At 43.0% G+C, this 20493-nt stretch overlaps 1 protein-coding gene across 1 annotated transcript in view; it reads right to left on the reverse strand.

Annotated features, from left to right (window-relative positions):
• The window catches only part of niban2b (niban apoptosis regulator 2b), an 86829-nt gene that overhangs the window by 51343 nt on the left and 14993 nt on the right, over window positions 1-20493 (reverse strand). Inside the window, exon 2 of the mRNA XM_079688164.1 lies at window positions 3552-3682. Coding sequence (XP_079544290.1) covers window positions 3552-3682 — 131 coding nt within the window. The remainder of the gene's footprint in view (window positions 1-3551; window positions 3683-20493) is intronic.

Here is a 20493-nt window from a genome sequence, read left to right on the forward strand (position 1 = left end):
AGCATAAGCTCCGCCCCCTCTTATCTTTTTCAGTTAACAAAAAAAAAAAGCTTTTTAAAAAAAAAAAAATTGTATTTTGCCTTTATTTATATAGGTGAAAATCTCATTGAGACACAGGGTCTCATTCTCAAGATAAACCATTTTATACCCAGAATAAGCACTTTTGTAACAGGAAGAGGAATAGAGGGATATGAGGCATGGCAAGAATGGATGATCTGTTTGGTTTTTTGACCAAAACACTTCATAGATATGTTTTTTATATATATTGCTTAAAAATAGCACGATAGGTGACCTTTAAGTTAAACTAAATGTTGAAACATGACTAAAATGCAAAAAGCCCTACATGCAATTTCCCATAAAAAAAAAAGCCACAATTATTCGAGTGTTATCCTCTCTGCAGGCATCACTGGCCTCACCACACCTACAGTGATGGCTTCCACAAGTTCACCTGGAACTCCAAAACAGCAAGTATATGAAGTCTGTTTGTCTCTCAAAGAGCTGGGCTGGTTAAAGTTAGAAATTAACGGACGGTCTGGCAGCGTGCGGGATCTGGCACAGTCTGCATCCTGACCCGGTGAGGACACTACCTATACTGACTCAGCAATCACTGTAAGTTATATTCTTGTTTAAATAGACTTCTCTGTTTCATTTATTGTACTCTGTATAATTGTTCTGTAGTTATTGTAGCTAAAACGGTGATTTCTGAGAGATCTTAAATCTCAGATCTGCTCAACTCAACCTGTAACACAGGTCTCAGTGGGTCACGCGCCTCAACCCTGCATTACAATAGGCAGGAACACTCTGCTGTTGCCCACCAGCTGAAGAGAGTTAACTAATTAGAGGGGCGTGCCCCCACAGCTGTGAGAACTCAGCAATCAGGTGTCCATCTTAGCTGGCTCTTTCCTGGAGCGTCAGCCAGACGAAGACTGAAAAAGACATTGGCGTCCTGTGGGAGTCACGAGGGAGGCAAATCCTACTTTGATTGAGCTAAATATCGCTGGTGTTGTCTTTTGTTTTATTCAATTCTCTTTGGTTCTCTAGCCCCTCATGCTATAATCATGTGTATTTTCTCCATTCCTGTTCATGTGTCCTCTCGCAATTATCACTGGCCCCGTGTATCTCCTAATCGATTTAACCGGCCTGCTCTTGTCTATCCCACATGCTCCACTGAGATCCAACATCTCGTTTCAGGGGGCCTGTGGAACTGCCAGTCAGCTGTTCCTAAGGCTGACTTCATTTCTGGCTACGCTTCCCTGCAGTCTCTGGATTTCCTTGCTCTCACGGAGACCTGGATCACTGCATCCAACACATCCACCCCAGCAGCTCTCTCCACAGCATATTCCTTCTTCCATACACCCAGACCCTCTGGCAGAGGAGGTGGCACTGGTCTCCTGCTCTCTCCCAACTGTAGCTTTTCCCTCTTCAAGCTACCTAACTTCACTCCTCCCACCTTTGAATTCCATGCCGTCCCATCCTATACAATTAACCATTGTTGTTCTCTACCGTCCACCAGGCGCCTTGGGGGACTTCTTGGAGGAGTTAGATAATCTCCTCTCACACATCCCTGAAATTGGCCCTCCCGCTGTACTTCTCGGTGATTTCAACCTCCAGACAGGGAAGATAGACGAACTAACATCTCTGTTAACCACCTCTGCTTTCTCACTGTCTCCATCCCCACCAACTCATAACGCTGGCAATGTCCTTGATCTCATATTCTCAAGGAACTGCACTACTTCTAACCTCTCTGTAAACCCGCTTCACACATCCGATCACTTCTTCATTTCATTTTCTCTACCCCTTTCCAAACATAACAAACTAATCTCTTCTAATTCTGCACCTGTCTGCAGTAACTTTCGTTCCCTCTCCCCCTCTACCTTTGCCTCATCGGTGCGCTCAGCCCTCCCTTCCACTGATTCGTTCCAACTCCTGCCTCCAAACTCTGCTGCAGAAACTCTCCTCTCTACTCTCTCATCCTCTCTGGACTCTCTCTGTCCTCTCACATCTTGGCAGGCTCGTCAGTCCCCTCCTGCTCCCTGGCTAAATGACGCACTGCGTGCTAATAGAACCATCCTTCGGGCAGCAAAGCGGAAACGGTGGAAATCCAAACACCATGACGACCTCCTAACCTATCAGGCTCTCCTCTCCTCTTTCTCTGCTTCCATCTCTCAGGCAAAAAGCACTTTCTTTCAAGATAAGATCCAATCTTCCTATTCCAATCCCAAAAAACTATTTTCTATCTTCTCCACCCTCTTGGACCCCCCCCAAAGCCCCTCCGAGGCCCCTCCGAGGCCCCTCCTCCCTTCTGTCAAGCGACTTTGTTAACCACTTTGAAAAAAAGGTTGATGATATACGCTCTTCTTTTTCTGACTCACCTTTACTCACAAGGTGAGCAGACATCTCTCAGTGGATGTCTGCTCATCACCTCAAGCTCAACAAGACTGAACTGCTTTTCCTTCCGGGAAAAGATTGTCCCACTCTTGACCTAACAGTCAACATCGGCACCTCTGTTGTCTCCCCGACTCAGACTGCAAGGAATCTGGGTGTGACCCTAGATAACAAACTGTCCTTCACTGCAAACATCGCTGCTACAACCCGCTGCTGCAGATACACTCTTTACAACATCAGGAGGATACGTCCCCAGCTGACCCAGACATCAGCGCAGGTTCTGGTCCAGGCTCTCGTCATCTCACGCCTAGACTACTGCAACTCCCTCCTGGCTGGTCTACCTGCATGTCCCATCTCACCTCTGCAGCTCATCCAGAATGCAGCGGCTCGTCTGGTCTTCAACCTTCCAAAATTCTCCCACACCACGCCGCTCCTCCGCTCCTTTCACTGGCTTCCGGTAACTGCTAGAATCCACTTCAAGACACTGGTACTTGCGTACCATGCTGCGAATGGATCTGGCCCTTCCTACACCCAGGACAGGGTTAAACTGTACACCCCAGCACGTGCACTCCGCTCTGCATCAGCCAAACAGCTCGCTGCACCCGCACTGCGAGGGGGACCAAAGTTCCCATCAGCAAAAACACGTGGGTTTGCTATCCTGGCTCCAAAATGGTGGAATGAGCTCCCCATTGAAATCAGGACAGCAGATAGCTTACACATCTTCCGGCGCTAACTGAAAACTCATCTCTTTCGACTCCACTTTGAGCGATATAATTACTAACAAAGCACTTATAGACTAATAAAGGACTGGCTTATCTAAAGCCAGTTGAGTAGCACTTGAAATGTTTGGCTCTATGAAACCTGATGTACTTATATAATTCTGTTTTCTTCAAGGTTGTATCTTCCTGGTCGAATGCACTTATTGTAAATCGCTTTGGATAAAAGCGTCAGCTAAATGCAATGTAATGTAATGTAACTCAACTAGCTAATGTGACCAACGCTGGCAGAATGAGTTGTGTTTTAATGAATTGGATTGCTGATGAACTTGTAAAGCTGTTGATGTGCTTTGGATGAAAAGTTAGGGAATATAAACATATGTAATACTATAGCGAGTGTGTGCAGTGTGTGGAGGGCATGGTCTTGCAGAGAGGTGGAAGAGGTCTTACCTTGCGGTGTAGCAGCTGAGGTTGTGGGCCAGCTCCTCCTTCTATGTCAAAGCGAACTTTGTGGAAGAGGGCCACGGCATACTGCTGCTCATACAGACGGCCAAACTCCCCCATCACCTCCCTGGTCTGAGCTGAAACACACACGCACAGATTGTTATCAAAGTACTGACAGTGTTCGAGAGGTTCTACATTTAGACTACAAATTATTATTTTATAATTAACACAATAATTGTGGAAGTGTTTGCACTCTGTAATGCCCATTGGCTTGACAATGTGTCTCAAATAATGAGCATTACAGTTTCAGGGTTTGCTTACATGGCTAAATGGTAAACTTTGTCAACACTCACCTTAAAAGGTTTTTGTTATCAATGGTATAAGATCAACAAAGCTAATACAAAAAGTTTGAAAAGAACAAACACTCACACAGTGCAGGTCAAATTACACTTCATAGGTCTGACAGGCTGGTCCATCATCTTTGTACTTGTGTGGAATTGTTTTAAAGGTCATCTGTTATGCAAAATCTTCTTTTCCATGTCTTTTATACAAACATGTGTCCCCTCTGTTTTCAGAGATTGGGAAAGTTTCAGGAACAAACGTGTTTGTCCTGATCAATCTATATAAAAACCTGTCTGAGAATGAGCTGAGATGTCGGACACTTTTTGACGTCACTAGCCTCATCCCAATACCCCTCCTCGACTCCTCCTTTCCCTCACTCGCGTCCCTTCCTTGCGTCTTAGCTCCGCCTCCGTAAGATGTGACCGAGAGACACGAGGAGGAGACGCGAGGACAGATGAGTCCTCAGGTATTAATTGGGATGTCCTTGTTCACTCAAACATCACTCGACGTCTGTTAATGATGACATGTGCACAGCTGTATCCCCTCTCATCAGGCTTAACTGAATAATCCTTTAGAACCGGCCCATTTCTGGTTAAATATTTATTTAAATGAATTAATCTTTCTCTTGTTAGTCAAGGAATTCAATGTATGATGGTTGGTCCTGCTTTTGTGTTCCGTTTTGGTGTAAAATGTAGCCTACATTTAAATACAAATATAATTATAGTAATGTGGAAGCCTTTACTCTGAAAATGTGTGTCGTGTAGATCCCCACATTCACCACAAACCCACATTCAGGACTGTGCATTTTAAATAATTTAACTCCTGAATATCTTAACACAAAACCATACAAATAATTGTTATTTATCAAGATCTAGCCATTTATGAAATAGATTTCTTAATAACTATGTTTTAGTGACGTTCAAGATCATTAAACATGACTCAAATTGTGCAATTCATTTCTTAAGGTTATATATAACCTTAAGAAATGAATTGAACATAATTCCCACGGAGCTGTGAGCACTTATACATTTATGTGACGCTTTTCCACTCATCTTCCAGTTGTCGGTTTTTCTCTGTTGAAACCGACCAGCTGTGAAGGTGGGGGCTTATATACGCGAGTAGTGAAAGCACTTCCGCGTAGTCTACTCTTGTGTATCCTCCCTTTAGTCTCCTCCCGCACCCCTCCTCCCTCACCCCTCCTCGACTCCTTTGTGTGCATTTCAGCTATTGGGACGTCCTTCAAAATGGCGTATCTTGATCGATTTCCAGGTCAAGTCCCGGAGGAGGGGAAGAGAGGAGTCGAGGAGGGGTATTGGGATGAGGCTACTATGTTTTTTGGGTTGGGCAACCATTAGCCAATCACCAACCAAGGTAAAACCCACCCACCTTATCACCTATAATCTCCTCCAAGAGCACCAGTGTTTTTTTAAACCAATCATCTCTCAGAGAGGCGTGGCCAGCAGCAGCTCATTAGCATTTACAGCTACAGACACATAATCAGCCCTTTTGGAACAGGGCTGAGACCTATGATATATTGTTAAAAAAAATAGTATAATAGGGGACCTTTAAGGTTAAAGTCCAATAGAAAGTTGAGGAAGGTTAAAGAATGGTATCATACACTGCACTCTTTTTCTTTATCTGTAAGAGCTCTGGGCAGCCTTCACATATCTAGCAGCTAACATATTACACTTCTAAAAAGGAGAGATTTGCATTGCCTTTTTGCCCAAAGTTATTCCTGGAAATGCAAGTTAACTGATCCCAATGAAATCATTATCTATGATCCAGATCTAGCAAGTCTGTTTATATGAACAATGAACCACTACACTCTGGAAAAGTGTATAACGTTGGAGAAGTGGTTCTTTAATTTAATCTGGCTTCTTACGAGTAAAAGCAAAATGGGAATTATCCTGACGCAGCCCGCCATTGTTGCTGTTGTGTGCGACTCCCCAGATGAGCTGAACTCTTTTGAAACACTCCACCATCGTTCCTCCTGTACCCAAAAAGACAAAAATCACCAGCCTCAACGACTACCTCCCAGTAGCACTCACCCCGACCATCATGAAGTGCTTTGAGCGGTTAGTCAAACCCTTCATCACCTCCTCCCTCCCTGACTCTCTGGACCCCCTGCAGTTTGCCTACAGAGCAAACAGGTCCACAGACGACGCTATAGCCCTCACCATCCACACTGCCCTCTCACACCTGGACCAGAGGAACACACAGTGGGGCAAACAAGTATTTAGTCAGCCACCAATTGTGCAAGTTCTCCCACTTAAAAAGATGAGAGGCCTGTAATTTTCATCCTAGGTATATACCTGAACTATGAGAGACAAAATGAGAAGAAAAAAAAAATCCAGAAAATTTTTGCTCACCGTTCTTGTGATAATTTTGACCCCACGGGGTGAGATCTTGCGTGGAGCCCCAGATCGAGGGAGATTATCAGTGGTCTTGTATGTCTTCCATTTTCTAATAATTGATCCCACAGTTGATTTCTTCACACCAAACTGCTTACCTATTGCAGATTCAGTCTTCCCAGCCTGGTGCAGGTCTACACTTTTGTTTCTGGTGTCCTTTGACAGCTCTTTGGTCTTGGCCATAGTGGAGTTTGGAGTGTGACTGTTTGAGGTTGTGGACAGGTGTCTTTTATACTGATAACGAGTTCAAACAGGTGCCATTAATACAGTTAACAAGTGGAGGACAGAGGAGGCTCTTAAAGAAGAAGTTACAGGTCTGTGAGAGCCAGAAATCTTGTTTGTTTGTAGGTGACCAAATACTTATTTTCCACCATAATTTGCAAATAAATTCTTTAAATATCAGACAGTGATTTTTCTCATTTTGTCTCTCATAGTTGAGGTATACCTAGGATGAAAATTACAGGCCTTTCTCATCTTTTTATGTGGGAGAACTTGCACAATTGGTGGCTGACTAAATACTTTTTTGCCCCACTGTATTTGATAATACTGTTCATTGATTACAGTTCAGCATTCAATACCATTGGGCCCTCCAAGCTGTCCAAGCTGGTCATCAAGCTCAGAGACCTCAGGCTCAACAGCGCCCTCTGTGACTGGATCCTGAACTTCCTGAAGGGCAGACCCCAGGCAGTGCGGGTGGGAAACATCTCATCCTCCACCCTGATCCTCAACATCGGAGCCGCGTGCTCAGCCCTCTCCTCTACTTCCTGTTCAAACTGTCTGACAGCTTTGGACATAGTGTTTTCACGTCAAGCCCCTACGATGTATAGCAATAGACAAGCATGCTGCATGATTATTGGCTCAGGAACACTGATGAGATTTTCGCTTCACGTATTGAAGGTTGGTATTGAATGACCAAGTGTTTTTACTCAATAGTTCAGTAGCCAGCCCTACTCACAACGTCTGCTAGCGGGTTCCGTCCATTGAAATATAAATCATCACTTATTTGTGAAATTATTCATCATCTGGTGTTTGCTCTAACACCTTGAGTGATAAGCTTCTTTTGTAAATTCACTCAGCACGATCACATGACCTAGACTGCAACGCACAACTGAGGGGAAATAAAAAACCTTATATATTTAAAACAATAGAAGACGACAGGGGAAACATTTAAAAATGATATTCACCTTATTTGAGCATGCTAGCTGCATTAGAACAGTTCAGCAAACGTTTTAATTAGGGCTGTCAAGTTAACGCGTTAATAACGCAAAAATTAATTAACGCCACTAATTATTTTAACGCATGTGTATTTTTTCTCCTCGGCCGCCCTGTAGATTCAGAGCGCATCAAGTTTAAAATACCATCTACAAGCTGATGCTGCCGCTCCTGCCGTCCGCTTGCGGCAGACCACACTCCCACGCTCACCGGCAGGCACCGACTGGCCATCGGGAAGACCGGGAGGGTGTGTGTATGTGTGGCGCGAGCGAGCGAGAGAGAGAGAGAACGGGCACACCTTACGTGTATTGTTGTTGTTAGCATCTGGTGCTAACTAGCTGCGCTAACGGATATAAGGAGCTGTTTCAATGAAAACAGAGGAGCAACATTTTGCCGACAACTGCGCCGAGCACTTGACTTTATGCAGGTAGCTAGACAGTGGGACATAGTACGAAAAGTCAGCACACTCAGTGCGCGCAACATGATTGCAGCGTCCAGGCAGCTCCCGTTCGAGCTATGCCTTGAGTTGCACATAGCTCCAATGATCCATCACAGTACACACAGACACTTTAATCAAAGTACATTTTTAAAAATTGGTCTAATTAAGAATCATGGTTTCCGTTTTTGACATAATTTTTTCCGTTTGCCCAGAACACCCCCCCCCCCCCCTGAAATAACTTAAAAGCAATATTCAACCTAAAATCATTATTTTCACTTCCAAGCATGTCACATGACCACGTGAGGTACAAAGCAAGGTGTCTTCAAGATTTGCTGCAGCCACCATTACACCGCTACCCACTGTCTGTGAGTAGGGTGGCCACCCGTCCGGTTTTAGGTCGGACAGTCCGGTTTTCAATGTCTGTGTCCGTCTGCCGGCGCAGCCTTGAGCCGGACGCTCATTTGTCCTCCTTTTGAGGTGATCCCCATTTTATACTTTTAGGGTATAAAAAAAAAATAGACAATTATACAAAGAAATACAAAAAATAAGTTATGTGTAAGTATATATCCCTGTAAGACTTGTGGTCTTACAAATTATTGGCTGAATGTGATGTCAAATAAATATCTTGTATTTCATTGGTTAATAAACGTAAACAATTAGCCATGTGCTTCTTGACGTCACGTTCACGGCATGGCACTGTGGCACAGAGTGACGTTAGCGCTAGCAGACTAGCTCATGAGCCACGTCCGCCTAGTTAGCGGTAGGTTAAACCGCAGAAATGCCGAAACGAAAGACTTCATTTAATCCTGAATGGTCGAAAGAGCATGGATTCCTCACAAAAAGCCGAAAGGACGACTTCCATGCTTTTTGCACGTTGTGTCGTTGCGATGTGGACGTAAGTAGCAAAGGAAAAGGTGCTGTCGACAGACATGCTAACACAGATAAGCACAAAAGCAACGATCAAAGCGCAGGTGCCTCTTCACTTTTATCGTTTTTCCGTGAAGCTTCATCGCCTCAAGATGACAAAATCTCCGCAGCAGAACTTTGTAAAGTTTATCATGCCGTCAAGCATCACCAGTCATACAGGAGTGTAGACTGTGGAATAAAAGTTGATCGCACAATCTACAACGACTCATCAATAGCAAAAGGGATGACCTGTGGAAAAACAAAAGCCAAAGCTTTGTGCGAAAATATCCTAGCACCCTACTCTGTCCAGACGCATGTGGATTACATAAAAGAAAATGAACTGCATTATTCAGTGGCAAGTGATGCATCAAACAAAGGTACGATCAAGTGTTTCCCCATTGTACTGAGATATTTTCACTTTGAGGAGGGCGTGCAACATGCACTGTTGGATTTTTACAGTGATAGCAACGAAAAGTCGGAAGCTATAACAAATCAGCTGCTATCTAAACTGGAGATGTCTGGACTAGATGTGAAAAAAATGTCAGCATATGCAGCAGACAACGCCAGCGTTAACTATGGAAAACACAACAGTGTTTATCAGAAACTGAAACAGGCTCAAAAAGACGTGCTCGCTGCAAACTGTTTAGCCCATATTCTGCACAATGCAACAAGATATGCAACAAGCAACTTGGATATTGACATTTAAAATGTTGTGCTTAAGGTGTATAGCCATTTTAGCATCTCAGCTAGCAGAACGGCGCAGTTGAAGGAATTCTGCGAGTTTGTGGAAGTGGAGGAATGCAATCTGCTGCGGCACGTTGTCACGCGATGGTTGTCTCTGCTGCCATCTATTGACAGAATCCTGAAGTGTTGGAGGCCCCTGACCAGCTACTTTCAGAGTCTAGGTGAGGAGGAATGCTCCAAGATTTTGTGGAAATGCTTTGGAGAGGATGGCAACGAAGTATCTGAGATGTATTTTCTCTTCCTCAGTCACATTCTGAAAGTGTTTTCAGACTGCATTGAAGCACTCGAGGCCAAATCATTCAGCATAACCTCTGTGTTTAAGGTAATGACTGAACTGAAAGGGAAACTTGAGAGAAGGTTAAAGGACACATTTTTTGGCTTTGCTGTGAACAACAAACTCAAGCAGCTAACCCCTGATCTGGCTAAGAAATGTGAGGCTGATTTTCTTGTTTTCTATGAAAGAGCCAAGAAATACGTGAGTGAAAGGTATGACTTCTCTGAGAACAGCTTTCATAGTAAAGTGTCAAAGCTCGGCCTCACAACTGCTGTGTCCTATGGAGAATACAGTGATGCAGTCCAAGCCTGCAGCCTGAAAGACATTGACATGGATGGACTCTATGAGGAATATGGCATGGTGGAAGCTATTCTCAGCTCTTCAGAAATGGAAGGATGCCACAGTGAGGAGCGGTATCTGAAACTGTTTTCCAAAGCAGAAGTCCCACTTGTGAATCTGAGGAAGATCAGCGCCTACATCTTCTCCATCCCATGTAGCAATGCACATACAGAACGTGTGTTCTCAATGATGACCTCAGCATGGAGAAATTAGAGAAATCGTCTGGATGTGGACAGTGTCAAGGCAGAGCTGCAAATTTGTGTCAACTTCACATTTGAGTGCACAGACATGTACCAGAGACTCCTTACAAACAAAAAACTCTTGGAAGCAGCCAGGAAAGGGCAAAAGTATCGTAAATAGACATTCAACTTGTGGTTAGTACACTAGAGTCTTATTGTGTTTTGAGTGTGAAGGATTCAGTGAAGCCAGGATAAAAACTAAAAGATAATCCCAAAGTGTCCTCCTTTTTGGTGTTATGGAAATGGCCACCCTATCTGTGAGTGTCTGATCCAAAAACACTTTTAAATAAGGTAAGGATTTGAAATGGTTGCTTTTTTGTTTTAAACTATGTTTATCCATTTAATGTTGTTTCAAGATAAACAACAAATGTACCATCCATCTTTGTATTTGGCTATGTGTTAGCTAGCAACATTTAACCACGTGTAACCATTTTTTAAGGATGGCTTAACCAGATAATTTTCATACATTTATCATGCAATTGGCGATTTTTTGTTGTGTCGGTTTGATTAGTGAAAAGTTTAAATAGTTGCAAATGTTATATTGGTTTCACATAAGGTATTTTATATGGGCTATGCAAGTTTAGCTACGTGCTAGCTAGTTTTTAAGCTGTTAAACCAGGTCATTTTCAATGACTCTGCTCTGCTCATAAAAAACACCCACAGCATATTAAATAGACTAACAGCCAGATCCCAGCCAGCGTTAGAGATGTTTATACTTTTGGCGGGCCGTTATTAAAGCTCCGGGACCGCCATAGTTATGTGGCTGAAGGTGTATCTCTGCTCTGCAGCAACCCGTACTCGGACCACGCCGCTCCGGAGGGGACTGTAAACAGTGGGAAGGAGGAAACAACCCGAATCTCCTTGTAACACGCTGCCCGTCTTGTTGACCATGCTTTGAGGGTGAGGGTGTGTGATTTATGCTGGGTTAAGATTGTTTAAATACACCTTGTTTATTTATTTATTTCCTTTGTGTTTACAGGTTTGCTGTTTCCACTGAAGGTTGCAATGTATGCTGATTTGGTAAGTTCCAAAATGAACTGCAAGTAGTTTTCATGTACGTTTAAAAAGTATTGAAAAACCCAAAATGAAGACTTACGGCCCGTCCAGGGTTCGAGTTATGTGGGAGCCAACGGACGCAATGAAATCATACATCTGTGTGGGTTGCTAATACATTACCAACAACCATTATTTTTATCAAAAATAATGCATCTGTCAATGTAATGAGTATTATTTATGCTAACGAGGTGAATAGGCTAAACTCAAAACATGTTTTCCAAAAGAACTACGCATCTCTTGAATGACAATATGCCTTGACTGCGCTTCCAAGGTTGCGCAATCTATGCCTGTGAGCGTGCTGCGCGAGCCAAGATGATGTGTGTGCGTAGTTGAACCTCTTCATATTTAAGTTTGTGTGTGTGTGTTGTTTTTGTTTAAAGACTCCATAGATCTCAGTTTATAACTTGAACCCTGGTTGAAGCTTCAACGCAGCTTCCCATTCACTTTGACGTCACGCTTTGACGAACTGCATTGTGCTTCCGTTGCTTCACTTTGCCTCTGTTGCTCACTTCAAAAGTTGAGAAAAATGTTCAAGCTTCGACGGAAGCGTCAGCCAATCAAATTATATGCCAGTACAAGCTCTAGCCAATCAAACCGCGTGCTTGTGTGTCCAGGGCGGGAGATTGATGTGATTGAATTTAGCTTCAACGCACGCTGCCGTGTGGACACTGCGTTACTCTACTCTAATCTCAAGTGATAATATATCTAGTTAGGTACCCAAATGTTAAGTAAGGTAATTTAAAATATTAAAGTTAAATGAGAAAAAGTATGTATTGTACAAGTAAATAAAAAATACAAGACTGCAATTCATTAATATTGTTGCATGGAAAAAGTCAATCCTCACATCTGTATGTTTATGGAGAACTACTGGTGGCAATCATTTGCTATGTCATTCCAGGCATGTCACTATTGTGAGACACTAAACCCTCCAAAAAAACGCGATCCTGCGATCGCAGAATTTACCGCATAATCAGCAAAATGGCGCAGATTTTTTAAAAGGCCGCATATTTATGAAAATAATAATCCCCGCATTTTTCCACACAAAATTTAGGGAAAAAAAAGTTAACTCGTCTTGACGTGAAGTAGTGACGATGATGACGTGACGTCATCAGCTCGCGCATCACAGAAGGTAAACAACACCGTAGAGTGAACGTGTGGAACTCACACGATAGTTAACTAATTACAGCGGCGTGCCCCCAAAGCTGTGAGAACTGAGCAATCAGGTATCCATCTTAGGTTGCGTTTTCCTGGAGCGTCAGCTTCAGCGCCAGCCAGACGAAGACTGACAAAGACATTAAGAGTCCTGTGGGAGTCACGTGGGAGGCAAAGAGGAGGCAAATCGTACTCTGATTGCGCCAAGTATCGCTGGTGTTATTTAGTTTTATTCAATTCTCTTGGGTTCTCTAGCCCCTCATGCTATAATCATGTGTATTTTCTGCATTCCTGTTCATGTGTCTTCTCGCAATTATCACTGGCCCCGTGTTTCTCCTAATCGATTTCACCGGCCTGCTCTCGTCTATCCCACATGCTCCACTGAGATCCAACATCTCGTTTCAGGGGGCCTGTGGAACTGCCAGTCAGCTGTCCCTAAGGCTGACTTCATCTCTGGCTACGCTTCCCTGCAGTCTCTGGATTTCATTGCTCTCACGGAGACCTGGATCACTCCATCCAACACATCCACCCCAGCAGCTCTCTCCACAGCATATTCCTTCTCCCATACACCCAGACCCTCTGGCAGAGGAGGTGGCACTGGTCTCCTGCTCTCTCCCAAATGGAGCTTTTCCCTCTTCAAGCTACCTAATTTCACTCCTTCTACCTTTGAATTCCATGCCGTCACAGTAACCCATCCTATACAATTAACCATTGTTGTTCTCTACCGTCCACCAGGCGCCTTGGGGGACTTCTTGGAGGAGTTAGATAATCTCCTCTCACACATCCCTGAAACTGGCCCTCCCGCTGTACTTCTCGGAGATTTCAACCTCCAGACAGGGAAGATATCTGAACTAACATCTCTGTTAACCACCTTTGCTTTCTCACTGTCTCCATCCCCACCAACTCATAAAGCTGGCAATGTCCTTGATCTCATATTCTCAAGGAACTGCTCTACTTCTAACCTCTCTGTAAACCCGCTCCACACATCCGATCACTTCTTCATTTCATTCTCTCTACCCCTTTCCAAACATAACAACCTAATCTCTTCTAACTCTGCTCCTGTCCGCCGTAACCTCCGTTCCCTCTCCCCCTCTACCTTTGCCTCATCGGTGCTCTCAGCCCTCCCTTCCTCTGACTCGTTCCAACTCCTGCCTCCAAACGCTGCTGCAAAAACTCTACTCTCGACTCTCTCATCCTCTCTGGACTCTCTCTGTCCTCTCACATCGCGGCCGGCTCGTCAGTCCCCTCCTGCTCCCTGGCTAAATGACGCACTGCGTGCTAATAGAACCATCCTTCGGGCAGCAGAGCGGAAATGGTGGAAATCCAAACACCATGACGACCTCCTAACCTATCAGGCTCTCCTCTCCTCTTTCTCTGCTTCCATCTCTCAGGCAAAAAGCACTTTCTTTCAAGATAAGATCCAATCTTCCTATTCCAATCCCAAAAAACTATTTTCTATCTTCTCCACCCTCTTGGACCCTCCCAAAGCACCTCCCCCCTCCTCCCTTCTGTCAAGCGACTTTGTTAACCACTTTGAAAAAAAGGTTGATGATATTCGCTCTTCCTTTTCTGACTCACCTTTACTCACCGCTGGGTCACCAGACCCTCCCTTCACCCACACACTGACCTCCTTCTCCCCTCTCTCTCCAAGTGAGGTTCTTACCCTCGTTACCTCTGCCCGTCCTACCACCTGTTCTCTGGACCCTATCCCCTCAAACCTCCTTCAGACTATCGCTCCTGATATTCTACCATTTCTCACCCATTTCATCAACACTTCTCTAACTTCTGGTCACTTTCCAAACAGTCTCAAGGAGGCAAGAGTATACCCTCTCCTTAAGAAACCCACTCTCAATCCGTCTGATGTTATTAACTACAGGCCCGTCTCTCTCCTCCCGTTCCTGTCTAAAACACTTGAACGCGCTGTCTTTAAACAACTCTCCTGTTATCTCCATCAGAACAACCTTCTGGATCCGCACCAGTCTGGTTTCAAGGCAGGTCACTCAACAGAAACTGCTCTCCTTGCTGTCTCTGATGAACTGCACACTGCTAAAGCAGCCTCCCTCTCCTCTGTCATCATCCTTCTGGACCTGTCTGCTGCATTCGACACAGTGAACCATCGGATCCTCCTTCGCACTCTCCAAGAACTTGGAGTTTCAGGCACTGCACTTTCCCTCCTCACCTCATACCTCAACGACCGCACCTACAGGGTTACTTGGAGAGGGTCCGAGTCCGACCCTTGTCAATTAACTACAGGGGTCCCTCAGGGCTCGGTTCTTGGTCCCCTCCTCTTCTCCCTGTACACAAACTCGCTCGGGTCTGTCATTAGCCCGCATGGTTTTTCATACCACTGCTACGCTGACGACACCCAACTAATTCTGTCCTTTCCCCGCTCAGAGACCCAGGTCGTCGCACGCATCTCTGCTTGCCTAGCAGACATCTCTCGGTGGATGTCTGCTCATCACCTCAAGCTCAACCTTGACAAGACTGAACTGCTCTTCCTTCCGGGAAAAGATTGTCCCACTCTTGACCTAACAATCAACATCGGCACCTCTGTTGTTTCCCCGACTCAGACTGCAAGGAATCTGGGTGTGGTCCTAGATAACAAATTGTCCTTCACTGCAAACATCGCTGCTACAACCCGCTGCTGCAGATACACGCTTTACAACATCAGCAGGATACGTCCCCAGCTGACCCAGACATCAGCGCAGATTCTGGTCCAGGCTCTCGTCATCTCACGCCTAGACTACTGCAACTCCCTCCTGGCTGGTCTACCTGCATGTGCCATCCGACCTCTGCAGCTCATCCAGAATGCAGCGGCTCGTCTGGTCTTCAACCTTCCCAAATTCTCCCACACCACACCGCTCCTCCGCTCCCTTCACTGGCTTCCAGTAACTGCTAGAATCCACTTCAAGACACTGGTACTTGCGTACCATGCTGTGAATGGATCTGGCCCTTCCTACATCCAGGACATGGTTAAACCGTACACCCCAGCACGTGCACTCCGCTCTGCATCAGCCAAACAGCTCGCTGCACCCGCACTGCGAGGGGGACCCAAGTTCCCGTCAGCAAAAACACGTGGGTTTGCTATCCTGGCTCCAAAATGGTGGAATGAGCTCCCCATTGAAATCAGGACAGCAGATAGCTTACACATCTTCCGACGCAAACTGAAAACTCATCTCTTTAGACTCCACTTCGAGCGATAGAATTACTAGAATTACTAACAAAGAACTTATATACTAATAAAGGGCTGGCTTTCTAAATGCCAGTTGAGTAGCACTTGAAATGTTTGGCTCTATGAAACCTGATGTACTTATATGATTCTGTTTTCTTAAAGGTTGTATCTTCCTGGTCGAATGCACTTATTGTAAGTCGCTTTGGATAAAAGCGTCAGCTAAATGCAATGTAATGTAATGTAATGTAACACGACGAACATTTCTGCTAAAGACCGGGCAAAGCAGTACCCCGATGTCTTTCACAAAAGTGGGGGGAAACTATTCTGCACCCCGTGCAACTGTGTGTTGGAGCATACATCTGAGAGAAACTCGACGGTGACGACCCACTTTGATTCATTCAAACATTCGAAAATGCGTTCTGCTGCTGCGGACAAGAAAGCCAAACAACTCACGTTCACCGAGGCATCAACCTCCAAAACCCTTTTGAGGGCTACAAGAAACGAAGTGAGTAGCCTACAAGATTGAAGCTGGTCAGATAACGAACGAGTAAATGAAAACAGAATGAGGCGGAGAAGTGTGTGTGAGAGAGAGAGAGAGTGTGATTAAAATAGCCCCAGTGCTTTTACAATAAATAAACATTGAATGTGTTTAATTGAATAGGAAAGGGGTTTAGTGGCAGGTTGTGTGTGAGAGAGAATAAATAAGACAGCCCAATATTTTAAAAACATCTATTCCGCAACTTCCTGCATATTTCACAACTTCCCGCAATTTCACCGCATAAAATCACATAAAACCCCTGCATGTTTAATCGTATAATCAAGGATTTTAGCCCACATAATCAAGGATTTTAGCCCACATAATCAAGGATTTTAGCCCGCATAATCAAGGATTTTTGCCCGCGTTTTTCTGGAGGGTCTAATACACTGACATTCAGTTGTCAGTGTATCATTGCACTATTAATAATATTATTGTTTATGTTCTTGTTTTTTCTAGTTCCTTTTGGGTTTCCTGAGATGACCGTGAAAACGCCAGCCAAGTTACAAATTCTTCTGAATCCCGATGACACCAGGAAGCTAGTTCTGCCTAATGGAATTCCAGAGACAATGGCGCAGCTTACTGATGAAGTCAGGAAAGTGTGTGAAATAGAGTGCCACAGTGACGCGTCCTAAAACCCGGAAGTAAACTCCGTCCGGTTCCCTCGACAAAAAAGCAATGCAATTTCTCCATAGAATTTTGGAAAATAGCTTGAAATAAGGTCTGTGGTTGACACACATTTAAGAGACGGATCACGTTTTGTTCAGCCGGATCATAAATCTAATTGATAGATTTATGATCAATAGATTTATGATCCGAAAATTATAAAAGTATGGTAGACATGTGGATATTATCCGGCTGAACAAAACGCGATCCGTCTCTTAAATGTGTGTCAACCACAGACCTTATTTCGAGCTATTTTCCAAAATCCTATGGAGAAATTGCATTGTTTTTTTTGTCAAAGGAACCGGAAGTGGTAAAATGCTGACTTACTTCCGGGTTTTAGGACGTGTCACTGTGGCACTCTATAGGTGGACGTTTTAGAATGCAATATCAAGACAGACACATTGGAGATGCACTAGTCAACCTGACATCCTCTGCTGACCTTGAAGATTTGAAAAATATCAAGGTCATCCCAATACCTGATGATGGTGTCCAAGAATACAACTTTACCGTCTGTGAAGAAGCAGCGTCTGCTTAATCAGACAATACTGAAATCTTGTCCACACCCTCCAGCTCAGTCTCTACAAGAACTCGTATGGTTGAAATAATTGAACTGACACAAAAGGCCAACCTTGTACAAAGATTGCAATGCTAGGGATTGAACTGCATTTTTCATTGCTTTGGCATCTGTATGTTTCATTTGAAGTTAAAAAAGAATGTGACTTCACAGATTCTGGTAATGCTACTTAAACCCTTCTCAATGGCTAATACACGTTTATCTGAAGTTGTAATTAAGAGCTGCAGAAAATATTGTTGAAGTGTAAAAATGTAAGGAAAAACAAGATGTCATGCATACGTTCTAGTCTTTAAATAAAAGGCAGCCAGGTTTAAACGCATGACATATTTACATTTTAAAGGAGAGATATGCAAGCTAGTTTAACATGTTCATATGCATATTTGTGATGTATTTGGTTAAGGCTACAGGAGAGTTTTGTAAAAACAAAAGCCAAAGTGATCTTGATTTACTTTTATTTATTTTTTACATTATTGCAAATTGGTTGCATAATTTAATCAATTAATTGTATTAAGTTATTGATGTATTTATTTTTAATTTAAAAAATATTGTATTTTATAAAACAGAATAGGTGATGCATATTTTAAAGACATCACAATAAATGTTAAGGTCTTTTGAAGAGAATATTCCTGTCTTTATGTGAACTGAGCTAAACAAAGTGTTATAAGTCAAATGCAATTTATTTACAGTAAACAAAACACAGTATTGTATTGATGTACATTAAAGTGTTTGCTTTGTAATAAAAGAAAATATTTTAAGCTATAATAAAAAATATTGCCTGCAACAAAATGAAGTATTTTTTTTAATTTTTTTTTCACAAACTTAAAAACTCTACTTAGATCTAATATCAATATGAGGTTAGTCCAAAAGGTAAAATTAAGTTATAACAAAGTAATAAATGTTGTGCAGTCTTCAGAATGAATCATCTTATTACTTTGTGTGAATATAAATATATATCTTAGACAGAAGCAATATGTTTCACCACACACACACACACACACACACACACACACACACACACACACACACACACACACACACACACACACACACACACACACACACACACACACACACACACACACACACACACACACACACACACACACACACACTATTTGTTGTGCTCAGAGGTTATGTTTAATATTCATGAGAATATTTGTCATTGATCAAATGTTAATAAACAAACATTTGCATAAAGCATATATGCATGTGATCTACTAGATGTATATATGATCTACTAGATCAGAAGTTCATATAGAATTGTAATTGTGTTTTGTTTTTTTTGCTCATATCTATCCCAGTTCACAAAGGGTTAACCAAACACAAGTTCAAGCCCAATCGTTACACAGCATTTTCAACAAAGAAGTGCTTTAAACCAGTGGTTCTCAACCTGTGGTACGCGTACCACTGGTGGTATGCCAGCTCCCGCTAGTGCAGGGGTCGGCAACCCGCGGCCCACGGACCGCATGCGGCCCTTTAAGCCCTCTGCTCTGGCTCCCTTGAGCTTAGACAAAAATAAGAAGGATATAAAATAAAAGTATTTGTAGGACTATTTATATTTTGTTGCACGGTTGAAAATGTTTCGTATCTTGTATTTTGAGGTGATACTGTGACACAAATAAAAAACAAAACGGTTTTAATTAGGTCAACTAAAATATGCGTCACATCCTGCTACGGTCCTGCACGAGCGCCTTTTCTTGGAGGCACTCGCGCGGGGACCCCCGGCTCGATGAGCGAACTATGGATAAATCAAAGAAAAGTACCGGAGGAACACAGGATTTAATTCTGTGTGGACAGAGTTATATGCTTTCACAGCAAACGATGCTGGTTTACCGGTATGTTTGATATGAAGAGAGAAGTTGTCAACGGTGCTGCAGCCTTTACGTATCGAGGAACAACAAGGGAGAGGAAGACAGCTGACGATCTTCAGTCATAATTCAATGGGGTATGTAATTTATTTCAGAAAACACTTTTTGTTATATTCCATGGAATGCTCTTAACGTCCCGATAGCAATGAATATATTAAATGCTTTGACAATAAATACATACAAAAATGAATCTCTGGAAGCCGTAGCGCTGTAAAAATCACGACCAATCATTTTAGCCGACCCGGCTAAAATAACTGGATGGCCTACCTGCCTGTCAGCCTTCCATCTGTGCACAAATCTATCTCGTGGCCTCATTGATGATGCGCGTTCGTGTGTGTTGGAGGAGGGACTCTGTAAGAAAGTCTGAAGGAAGAGGCCTATTTTTTCCGGTTGTGTATTTTCAAATTCTAGCGCACTCGAGCTGGTTTCTCCATTCTTACCTACCCTACCTTTAACTCTTTTTAGGGTGCAGCTATATGTTTTATTTATTTCAAAGTGGGCCCATTTGAATATTCTTTTTTCCTTCAAATGTGCAGAGGACTCCCCAAGTGCTGTGTTTAACTTATCTTAAAGTAGGCCTGTGTATTATTTGTAATTCTCCTTATAGGAGTTCTTTGTTTCTTATTAGAGGTTAACAGTTGTATATAATGTAATAAATAGCCTAATAAATGCAAAAAAAACTGTAGTTTTTGTCTGATATAACAATAAATACAACTTTATTAGCTATCAAACTATGAAATATGTTTTGCGGCTCCAGACAAAAAAAATGTTGAGAAAAAGGAGCAAAATGGCTCTTTTGGTCAAAAAGGTTGCAGACCCCTGCGCTAGTGGTACGTGGAGGAATCTGACATATAACAAATATTTAAAAATATATATATTTAAAACATTTTTTTTTTTTTTTTTTACTTAAAGGAGACCTATCATGCTATATTTGAATAATATATTGTAGGGTCATACCTATATAAAAAGGTATATTTATAAGTTTTCCTTTTCAAAATACCAAACAGATCATGCATTTT

The sequence above is a fragment of the Notothenia rossii genome, assembly GCF_949606895.1.
Source record: "Notothenia rossii genome assembly, chromosome: 6".
Lineage (NCBI taxonomy): Eukaryota > Metazoa > Chordata > Actinopteri > Perciformes > Nototheniidae > Notothenia > Notothenia rossii.